A 12,324-nucleotide genomic window follows, 5' to 3' on the forward strand; every position below is an offset into this window, starting at 1 on the left:
AAAACCCACCTTTTATTTATTAGTGCAATCTCCTTTGACAAAGACTTCTCCTCCTCGGGTAGATCCTTATTCTTGGCTTGGGCCACAGGCCCAATATATGAATAAATAATGAACTTCTGGGCCCAAGGGCCCTACAGTTTCCATTCTCTAGGCTGCAAGAATGTTACTCTCAATATGTTTGCTATAATATTTTTCTATCTGATAATTAACTTCAATGTGATGTTTACAATTTGGTCTTTGTTTTATAGTAAGAGTGATATTTATTTTCACCAAAGAGAAATTGCTATTGTTCTCTATGGGGCCAGAGAATTTGTGGCCCAGGCCCACTCTACATTAGGGCCTAAGACCCAGGCCGAGGAAACCTATTGCCGAGGACGCGTACTAAAAGCCCTAAAAAGGCCCAAGGATGTGGCCGAGGACAATCTCACGCTCAGCATCCCACAGGACACCTAAAGAAGAAGGACGAGTTTAATGTAGGGACAAGACAAGTGAAAAAGCTGCCAATATTGTAATAAAGAGCTCTGCGTCTGACAGGCCCATACTCTTCACCATGCTATTCAACTTTTACGTCCACTCCCAACCACTCGAGGTATGGGCTGATAGGACAAGCCTCCATCCCAGAAAGTAAAACTTACACGTGGACATTGAAAGAGAAGTAACTACTAGTATAAAAGGTAAGAAGAACCAAAGAGAGGGAGGGGGGGGCATAGAAAATGGAGGAGAAGAACACTAAGCTCCTCGGACTATGTCCGAGGACGAGAACCCTATGAGTGGCACTAAAGAAAGGTCTTGTCATTCACGCCAGGCCCACCTTCGTATGAGCTACCATGAAAACCTCAATTACACTGTTGTCCAGTGACCAAGGCCAAGCCTTTCTAGCCCACACTCTACAAATTATATTGTTAGGGCCTTTTTGCATGCGAGCCCAATGTTATTCTTGGGTCGTGAAAAATCGTGTCCCTACAATTGGCGTCGTCTGTGGGGAGGCTTGCGTGTTGGCCCAGGTGGTGGCGGAGTCAAGCCTCTGTCAAATAAGGATCTGTGAAAGCTCCTCCGTTTTCGGCAACACGCTGTTGTTGTCCAGACATAAATCTCCGCTAGGGGCTACGCCTTGCAGTGTCAATGGCACGGGCAGCTTTAGGGGCTTCCAACGTCAAGCTAGCACCCACCCCCCCCCCCCCCCACCTTGGTCAAGGGGCTAATCTTCAAAAAAAAAAAAAAAAAGAGAAACTGCAAGTTTTGGACAGAACCAAGGCCTTGTATGGTCCTCGGACTCAAGCCTATGGGGAAATCAACTACTTAAAAGAAAAAATACAAGTTTTGGACAAAACCAAGGCCTTGTATGGTCCTCGGATTCAAGCCTATAGGGAAACCAACTACGTAAAAGAAAAAATACAAGTTTTGGACAAAACCAAGGCCTTGTATGGTCCTCGGACTCAAGCCTATGGGGAAATCAACTACTTAAAAGAAAAAATACAAGTTTTGGACAGAACCAAGGCCTTGTATGGTCCTCGGACTCAAGCCTATGGGGAAACCGACTACTTAAAAGAAAAAATACAAGTTTTGGATAGAACCAAGGCCTTGTATGGTCCTCGGACTCAAGCCTATGGGGAAACCAACTACTTAAAAAAAAAATACGAGTTTTGGACAGAACCAAGGCCTTGTATGGTCCTCGGACTCAAGCCTATGGGGAAACCAACTACGTAAAAGAAAAAATACAAGTTTTGGACAGAACTAAGGCCTTGTATGGTCCTCGGACTCAAGCCTATGGGGAAACCAACTACTTAAAAGAAAAAATACAAGTTTTGGACAGAACCAAGGCTTTGTATGGTGCTCGGACTTAAGCATATGGGGAAACCAACTACTTAAAAAGAAAAAATACAAGTTTTGGACAGAACCAAGCCCTTGTATGGTCCTCAGACTCAAGCCTATGGGGAAACCAACTACGTAAAAGAAAAAATACAAGTTTTGGACAAAACCAAGGCCTTGTATGGTCCTCGGACTCAAGCCTATGGGGAAATCAACTACTTAAAAGAAAAAATACAAGTTTTGGACAGAACCAAGGCCTTGTATGGTCCTCGGACTCAAGCCTATGGGGAAACCGACTACTTAAAAGAAAAAATACAAGTTTTGGATAGAACCAAGGCCTTGTATGGTCCTCGGACTCAAGCCTATGGGGAAACCAACTACTTAAAAAAAAAATACGAGTTTTGGACAGAATCCAAGGCCTTGTATGGTCCTCGGACTCAAGCCTATGGGGAAACCAACTACTTGAAAGAAAAAAAACAAGTTTTGGACAGAACCAAGGCCTTGTATGGTCCTCAGACTCAAGCCTATGGGAAAACCAACTACTTAAAAGAAAAAATACGAGTTTTGGACAGAACCAAGGCCTTGTATGGTCCTCGGACTCAAGCCTATGGGGAAACCAACTACTTAAAAGAAAAAATACGAGTTTTGGACAGAACCAAGGCCTTGTATGGTCCTCGGATTCAAGTCTATGGGGAAACCAACTACGTAAAAGAAAAAATACAAGTTTTGGACAGAACCAAGGCCTTGTATGGTCCTCGGACTCAAGCCTATGGGGAAACCAACTACTTAAAGGAAAAAATATAAGTTTTGGACAGAACCAAGACCTTGTATGGTCCTTGGACTCAAGCCTATGGGGAAACCAACTACTTAAAAGAAAAAATACAAGTTTTGGACACAACCTGGACGTTATATGGCCCTTAAAATCTACCCCGGAGAGGAGTTACGCATTAATATTTGGGTTAATCCCTAGACTGAATGGAATCCCTAGTCTACCCTTGGATCCTCAATACCAAGGGAACTGATGCGATGGTGATAGGGTCAGGTGTTATCAAAAACACGGCCAAAGTCCCTCACTACTCGGCAACCCTCTCAGATGGTTTATTTTGAGTTTATCGTTCTCGGACGGTTGCCTCACATGCATTACGGAGCACTCAGCTGTTATCTCGGTTAGTCTCATAAGTTTAATCTACTGTGAGTTGGCATTATTATACTTGATAATGTCGATAAGTTCAAATTAGTAGCTTTCTGTTTCAAGGTTTCCTGCTCTAAGTATCATTAAAGGAAAATACACATGTAGTATCCCATTCACAAAGTAATTACTGCAGAAAAGAAAAGTATTTAAAAGGAAACAGATCCATCTCTTATTAAGACAAAGAAGTAGTACAGCGTACAATGAAAGAGCTTGAATAAGCTCATACTGAAAACTAACTACATAAGCAAAAAGAAAAGATACAAGGAAATTTAAAAAAAAAAAAAAAAAACAGAAGAAGAGGCGCAGAGAAGGGAGATGTGGCAGTTCCAGAACGTTGTCTACGGAAACCGTTTTTCAATACTTTTACATGCCCATAACTCAGGCAGCAAAAGAACCTGGCATGGAGCTAGCACCTTTGAAGAAAAGGTGCAGGGAGCGGGGTGCTCGCCGATGGCCACACAGGAAGTTGATGAGCCTCCATGTTAACCACGCCTGCGATAGAGCAGACGGCACTGATGGCGAAAAACCTTATTTCTGACATACCAAGGATCTGATGCGACTAGTACCTGCTTCGGATTTTGACTGAAAGAGGCGGAGATACTATCCCCACCTTTTCAAAACGGAAGATTATCTTGAGTCTGTGTCTCCCCTGTCCAGACCGCACCACCTTGAGTCTGTGTCTCCCCTGTCCAGACCGCACCACCTTGAGTCTCGGAAGGATTCGGTGCCTCTGTGGCGGGTATGGTTCCTTCACCCCCACCCGTGCCTCAAACATATTGCACTAAGGGTGGATTACACTGGATATGGAGACTGATTATGGCTGAAGGATTATGAATTTGAAGGAGCCAAAGGGTTTATATGTAAGGGGAATAACCTCCTATCCTACCTATATAAAGGGCAGGTTGGTGGCATTTAATTTATGTAGGATAAAGGGCAGGTTGGTGGCATTTAATTTATGTAGGTTTCCAAGGAATGCTACGGACAAGACGGTTTTGGTTCGATTTCCAGCACCATCTGCAACCATAAGATCTGAAGATCCTTGTGAAGACGCGCCTCGAGCACTGAAACGTCAGGGACACCGCGTGAGTGAAACTAAAGGAATGCCTCTTAATTCGGCACATTTCCCGAGTAGATGGAAAAACACCAGCACCAATAAAGTACAAAATTTGAGCAAGCTATGATGTGGGCCCAACATCACCAAAACCCTCCTCCCCAACTAAAAAGTCGGGCAGCAGGATTTTGAGGGGCTATTGTGGGGCCAGAGAATTTGTGGCCCAGACCCACTCTACATTAGGGCCCAAGGCCCAGGCCGAGGAGACCTATTGCTGAGGACGCGTACTGAAAGCCCTAAAAAGGCCCAAGGATGTGGCCGAGGACAATCTCACGCTCAGCAACCCACAGGACACCTAAAGAAGAAGGACGAGTTTAATGTAGGGACAAGACAAGTGAAAAAACTGCCAATATTGTAATAAAGAGCTCTGTGTCTGACAGGCCCATGCTCTTCACCATGCTATTCAACTTTTACGTCCACTCCCAACCACTCGAGGTATGGGCTGATAGGACAAGCCTCCATCCCAGAAAGTAAAACTTACACGTGGACATTGAAAGGGAAGTAACTACTAGTATAAAAGGGAAGAAGAACCAAAGAGAGGGGGGGGGGGGCATAGAAAATGGAGGAGAAGAACACTAAGCTCCTCGGACTATGTCCGAGGACGAGAACCCTATGAGTGGCACTGAAGAAAGGTCTTGTCATTCACGCTAGGCCCACCTTCGTATGAGCTACCATGAAAACCTCAATTACACTGCTGTCCAGTGACCAAGGCCAAGCCTTTCTAGCCCACACTCTACAAATTATATTGCTAGGGCCTTTTTGCATGCGAGCCCAATGTTATTCTTGGGTCGTGAAAAATCGTGTTCCTACATTCTCTTTTTCCTATCATTTTATATGATGAACTAAATTTCTTTTTTATCTTTATTTCATTTGTCCACTCATTGACATATGTCAACAATCAAGCCTCGCAATCACTGGAAGCTTTTTATTCTATTGAAGATCATACCAATCAATTGGTAACCATTCTTTTCTTAGAAACTTTTGAAGGAAGGGGAATAAATATTTTGTTTTTCTTATGTGGTACTTGATAATTTGCTTTTTATGGTCAATACATATCATTTATATTAGATTTCCTTTTTCTTATATTAATAATTTGTTTTTTACTGTTTAATTGGACTGTTTGGTGACCTAGAAATTGTGCAAATGGAAGATAAAAGAGAGTAGAGTTGAGATTGAGAAAAATGGAACAATAATCACTAATAACAAAAAAATTATTATGTTAAGAGTATATATATATATATATATATATATATATATATATATATGAAAAGCCAATAAAACCTAGGCACTAATATATGCAATCCAACAACGTTCTACAAACAACCAAGATAAAAAAAACCTAGGCAAGCACTTTATATTTTATGCTTTGAAATAGAGTTTAGTGCAATATAATTAATTAATACGTTCATAGTTTTATTGATTTTTATTTTTATTTTTATTTATTTTTTATAGAAGATAGAAATTTTACTCTTATCTAATTTAAGTGCATATGTGTATGAAGCTCTCTCTTGGAGACTTGAACCACAACCCTTACCCCCACATCCCACAAGCACTTATACTTGTATAGTACACCACCGCACCAAGGGTGCATGGTGGTATAGTTTTATTGATTAATAGGAGGGTAACATAGTTTGATACTTGTCCAAATTGCACAATTTGATACGTAGTACACCACCGCACCAAGGGTGCATGGTGGTATAGTTTTATTGATTAATAGTAGGGTAACATAATTTGATACTTGTCCAAATTGCACAATTTGATACGTATCCAAATTGCATAGTTTGTATTACAAAAAAAAAAACAGGTTAAGTCTTGATAAAGTAAAAAGGAAAAAAAGAAAAAGAAAAAGAAAAGTGAAAACATGGAGTGATTGAAGGAATATATGAATTAAATTCTCTGAAAGCTCAATTTGAAAACCAACTAGAGAGTTTTCCTATTTTGTAAGTAATGTTATAGGTGGGAGTTAGAGATGTATTTTTGCCATGTTATCATAAACTTAGGATATAAGGGCATTTTTGAATCAAAGAAATGTCCATTTCAAACAGGAGAAACCCCTTAAATAATAGTATAGATAAAACCAATTCAAACTTTTTTTTTTTTTTTAGGCAAAAAGCCAATTCAGACTTAACAATACTAACTTCTCCATTATCCCAAAAAACATAGTAAGAAATAGTAACATGTAGACATGAGTTGAAAGATTGGCCAGTTGGCAGCAGTAGTGTGGCGTCCTGTACACCCTCAAACTCTCCCTCTCTCTCTCTTTTAGGGATTGTATTTTGAAATTAATCGAACATGAAACTTTGTTTAAATTGCTTTTTTGTTTTTTGTTTGTTTTTGTTTTTGTTTTTGAAATGCTAAAAACTGGGCTTCTTGTTAAATGTGTTGATGTTTTGGACTATTGTAAGCTATTCATTTTGTCGTGGGGGGGGGGGGGGAAGTTTAATTTTTTTGGTTCAAATTCTAAATGAACCTTAAATATACCTGTAGAAAATTTTATTCGCCAAAATTCGAGGGGGCCATTGCCCCAAAGGCCAAAGAATGACTCCCTTGATATGATCACATAATTACTTTAGTAATTAATTAAAATACAAATATAAATATTAAACAATTTTCAAGCATTTTTTACCAATCAAATATGGAATTAATGAGATAAGTGTGGCAGACAGATTTTACTTATTTTACTTAAATATCGTGAAATTCTTGTAAATGTCTAATATGGAATTAATGAGAGATAAGTGTGGTAGCCAACTTTTACTTAAACATCATGAAATTCTTGTAAATGTGTAATAGGCTAATCGCAATTGAACTACTCAAATTAATTAAGTATTCACTATAATTAGAAGATCGTGAATTTTTTGTTTTGAGTGTATTATGTTTTGGGTTTGTGAGTTTATTATGTTGGTAAGATTTGTGAGTGTCGATTAATATAGTTGTAGTCCATATTATTGATATATAGTGGATATTTTGGTAAGTGTTGACTGTGGATATATATAGGCATGAAGTTGGCCGAACCATGCTAAATATTGTTGTCTCTTGTGAATATTTTATTTTTTTTTGTTGGTGTGAATATGCTTCCACTAGCCCCAAATCATAATAATTGATGTTAGTGTTTTTACTATTTCACAACATGATTTTAATAATATATCACATTAGACAAATCCTCAATTGTGAATCTTGAACTTAATTAGGCATGGTTTATAAGTTAACCCTAGTTAACCATGTCAAAGTGACCTTTTACATTCAATGGTTTTTGTTTTGTTTTTGTTTTTGTTTTTGTTTTTTTGTTTTTGTTTTATTTCACAAATCTTAAGGTGATATATTATAATTGGTATAAAATAATAATGAAGTTAGTAATGGATCATGAAAAATGAGGCTTCATCAATCACAATGTGCAACCTTAAAAAATTATTTAAAAAAAAAATTGTGTCTAGCTTTACTTTTAACCTTTAGTCTTTAGATGACTTGGCCACTTTGCTAAATAATTAAATTTTATTCAATCTTGAGAGGGTTATTAAAGTTTATAACAAGTAATTTAGTTATTTATAGTCTATAATCTTTACAAAACCGATGTTATTTAACTTTTAGTTTACCTAATAATATTATAATACATATGATTTTGAGGCATTAAAAATTTACAAGTTATTTATTTTAATATATACTTTTAATTTATTCAAAATATATTCTATATTTAGTCCCTTTATTGGAATTTTAGTAAATCATGGAAATTCTTAGGTATTTCAGAATACGGAGAAATGATACTCCCTTTTCTCACATTCATGGTTGACCCTACTATGAATTTAATGAGTAGACTCTACCATAAATGTGAGAGGAGGGAATACCATTTTCCATACTCCAGGAATACCTAAAAATTACTTGTAAATCATTATATAATTTCATATACAAATTCTCCTTCAAAAAAAAAAAAAAATTCATATACAAATTCAATCATAATAAATATTTAATGCCAATTATATAGTTCCATATAAAATAATTTATTTATTTATTTAAAAGTATATTAATAATCTATATATATATATAAAACCGAAGCCTTTGCTGGCACCACAATTTTCCACGTCAGCACAATATTTAAAAAGCCTTTGCTGGCACCACAATTTTCCACGTCAGCACAATATTTAAAAAATAAATAAATAAATAAAAATTATAACTCCTTAAAACCCTAGCAACCTTACCCCTTTCTCAAGTTAAGAAATATAAAACCACGATTTCTGCAAACTCTCTCTTTCTCCAGACGTAGGAAGCCCTAAAGCATTCAAGATCTACAAAACCCTAGCAACCTTACCCCTCTCTCAAGTTAAGAAATATAAAGCCACGGTTTCTGCAAACTCTCCCTCTCTCCAGACGTAGGAAGCCCTAAAGCATTCAAGATCTACAATGCACGGTATAGATTTTAGCTTATAAAGTTCAACTTTTGTAAGGTTAGTTTTGTTTATATATTAATTAATACATAGTACTTTGTTCACCATTGAATACTCATATAATCAATTTCCCATTCAGTGTTCAAGAATTAAACCAAAATTCTAACTGCGCTATCATAAAATATTATTATTAGTATGAATTTTATGGAGTTGCGGTGTTCAAGAATTAAACCAAAATTCTTTTAAATTATCTATAATATTTTGTCCTCTGAAAATTTTATCTCTTTGATTTTAGTATATTGTGTTTCTTAAGCTATAGAAAGATTTTCTTTGGTTTCTGCAAACTCTCTCTCTCTCCAGATGTAGGAAGCCCTAAACGCACGGTATAGCATTCAAGATCTATAACTCATGGTATAGATTTAGTCCTTACGTTTAGGTTTAGGTTTTAAGAGATTTATATATTACTACTATGTGGCTGAATTTCCCGTGATATCAGTTTTATGTTTTTAACCAAATACATCAGGAAAGCAAGAGAAGGTGCATAAATATTTAGTCCTTACGTTTAGGTTTAGGTTTAGGTTTTAAGAGATTTATATATTACTACTATGTGGCTGAATTTCCTGTGACATCAGTTTTATGTTTTTTTTTTTTTTTTAATTTGTTTTATGTAAGGTTAGTTTGTTTACATCAGTTCTTTATCTCAAAGATAAGGCTTTTATTTCTACCGCAAGAACTATTTAGGTATGTATCCCTTGCAAGCACACATGAACTTAAATTGTCTTTTAATATATGCATGTTTTATTATTTTCTAATAATTTTCCCGTGCATCGCACGGGTTAACGACTAGTTATCATAATGATCAAAGTTTACATTTAGAAAAAAAATAAAAGAATTTGTTTAATTATGTATAATTTATAATAAAAAACCTTTCATCAACGGTCTAATTTTTTTTTAAACGAAAGGTAGAGAGAAACACAGGCCTAATTAATCCTAAGACGGAGTCCCACTCCTAACCGGCCAAGGATACAGCCTTTTTTTTTTTTTTTTTTTTTTTTTTTTTTTTTTTTTTTTTTTTTTAATTTCTATATTTTTTATACTAAACCGACAATCATACTCCAGTATAAAAGAAGAAGCTGCTTCTTTCTGTTTCCATACTTCCGTCACAAGAAAACACTAACCTCGCTCAGTGTATCTCTCTCACTCTGAGAGTAAAATTAACATGATGGTGGGTTATGAGAGTAACATGATGGAAGATTATGGTAACGAAGATGATGATGATCTTTTGCCTTGGTTTAGGTTTCGACCAACGGATGTTGAGATAGTTGAACATTATCTCTACAATAAGGCACATGGCTTACCGGTGAGTTCAAACGACGTTTTGATTGAGTGTGATCTCTATGGAGAAAAGGATTCCTGGAGTTGGAGGAAATACTTCAAGGACAGCGATGAGACTAGTCTTTACTTCTTCACGAAACTGAAGAAAGTGTCAAGCAATGGTTCAAGAATACAAAGGAGCACTCCCTACGGCACATGGAAACCCAATAACGATAAGCCAATATATCGAGATAAAGCTAAGAAGAACCAAATTGGGTCTATGAGAAGTCTTACTTATATGCCGCACAGAGGGCTCAAATCTACCATCGGCCGATGGGTCATGCATGAGTTTAGACTGGCGGGGAGCCTCCTACGCAATAAACAGGTAACTAGCTATCTTAAAAAATTTTGAAAGGAAGAAATTTCCTTCCTTGCATTCTTGTGTTATCGTTAATTTCGAGTTTCTATATATGTTTGAATGATATTACGTGCTATTGGTTGTTTAGATTATTGGGTTGTTAAAATTTGCAAAAATTGTATTTTTATGTTTTAGTCTATGAGTATATTAATATTTGAAAATAACCTTATTTTGTAATAAAGTAATTAGGGTTTTTTTTGACCAAATAGCACTAGGGTCTATATTGCAAAAATTACACTAGGGTCTAATTTTTCTATATAAAAGCAAAATATTGTACTCTAGTTTTGACTCCAACCAACACTCAGAGACAATTAACCTAGTGCCAACTTTTATTGGTTTTTCTTGTTTGGTGCCAACTTCAAGCAAACTTAAATGTTGACTCATGCTATGTAATATGTATTTTTTTTTTTTTTTTTTTTTTTTTAAAGATTTTATCTTTTTATCAAGCTACGTAATATTTTGTGGTATATTGTTGTTTAGATAACTAGGTTGTGCTTTTCATTATCGGGGTTATGAATATCTTACTGCCATGGTGTTTATATTGCATGTATTGTGCTACTTTGCTTTAAGTATTTGCATAAATACATTGTTGGCTTGGTTTCCTATTTGTTTATGATGGTATGGGAGTCTTGATATTACCTTCCGAATCTTTGTAGTGTATTTGGTTTCATTTGATTGATTGACTTGTTAATAAGAGTATGATTTGTAATTTTATCACTTCTCTCTTTAAAAAATTTTGTTCTTATTTATTTCTATATAAATGTCTTTAATTTATTGTTTCTGATTTTCCTTTTGTAGCCTTATTGATTTGATCAATATCTTTTCTTAGCTTTTATTAAACAACACTTAATCAACATATTTTTTTCTTGCAGTATGAGGATTACGTGATTTGTAGGATCGAAAGCCAACGAGATAAGGAAAAAGAAGACAGGCTTATAAGTGAGGTCATTCAAAATGAAGAGCTTTCTGTTGAAATATTTGAGCAACAGAAAGATGGCATGACTAATACTAAGTTTGCGGATGACATTGATGACATCAAATTAGAACTGTTGGAGGCTTACGTTTCATCGTTAGAATTTGCATCTTGCCCATCGAAGTGGGATTGGGCGGCAATAAACACAACACCCTCAACATTCATGCTGCCAATGCCTTAAGACACTTTCTGTTTCTCTTTACAGCACTATGGATTTATTTAGTTTTCGATTCTTTTGTTTTGAGTACATATGTAATTTTCAAGCTACTCTGTATATTGGCTGGTCTTCCAACTATAATAAAGAATTAAGATTTGTTCCTCTCTACATATGCTCTAGTATTGTTGCAAAATATTTTTGGTTCATTTTTTGTTAGTGCCAAATTGTTTTGTAGCTGTTTCACTTATATGGAAAGTTAGAATATTCACTGATAAGAGTTTGCTGTAGAATCCAAAGGTTTTATAGCATGTTGACCTATTTTTATATTTATTTTTCAATTGAAGGGTACAATTCGGGAGAAATTATTAGGTCCGAGAAGACTGCTGAAGTGGTTTTCCCAACCAATAAAATAATGCTACTAATAAAAATGTGTGAGTCAGCTTTTCTAATAAGCACAAGAAATAAAAAAAAAAAAACCAAATAATATCACATTTGCATAAATTTAACATTTTATTGGTTACGAGGACTAGGGAAGACCACCTCAATAGTAATTTGATGGATCTAATAATTTCTCACAATTTGGGTCTATTGAATTCAGTATCACTAATTTCTTGCATCTTTAATTTCTTACTATCGTCTATTCCTACTTATGTTCGTTTGGATACTTCGTGTAATTGAATTTTAGTGTCATTAGTTTCTAACTTGAATGATCTTTCTTTCCATTTATCCTACTCAATTGTTTTAGACTTTTAGTTGCTATTTTTATCTAACATGTTGAAACTTAGCTGCTGAATGATAATATGTCAATCACAAAACTGAAATGAATAATTATGGATAAGCAAATTAATAATTTTTTAATAACTAGAAATTAATCATCAATTTTCAATGATTTGATACTTGATGTGAATTTCAACTATTACCAGATTAAAGATACAGGTTTCCCACTAATGAAAAAATAAATAGTCAAGTAATGA

General features: G+C 35.6%; 1 protein-coding gene across 1 annotated transcript; it reads left to right on the plus strand.

The window, feature by feature from the left end:
- The first annotated feature begins 9,723 nt into the window (after positions 1-9,723).
- Positions 9,724-11,374, plus strand: LOC115990598 (NAC domain-containing protein 2-like). The gene is made up of 2 exons (XM_031114414.1): positions 9,724-10,187; positions 11,093-11,374. The coding sequence occupies exons 1-2, from the start codon at positions 9,732-9,734 to the stop codon at positions 11,372-11,374; spliced, it is 738 nt and encodes a 245-aa protein (XP_030970274.1). The 5' UTR covers positions 9,724-9,731.
- Positions 11,375-12,324: the final 950 nt, after the last annotated feature.

This window comes from Quercus lobata, chromosome 5, assembly GCF_001633185.2.
Source record: "Quercus lobata isolate SW786 chromosome 5, ValleyOak3.0 Primary Assembly, whole genome shotgun sequence".
NCBI classification, from domain to species: Eukaryota; Viridiplantae; Streptophyta; class Magnoliopsida; order Fagales; family Fagaceae; genus Quercus; species Quercus lobata.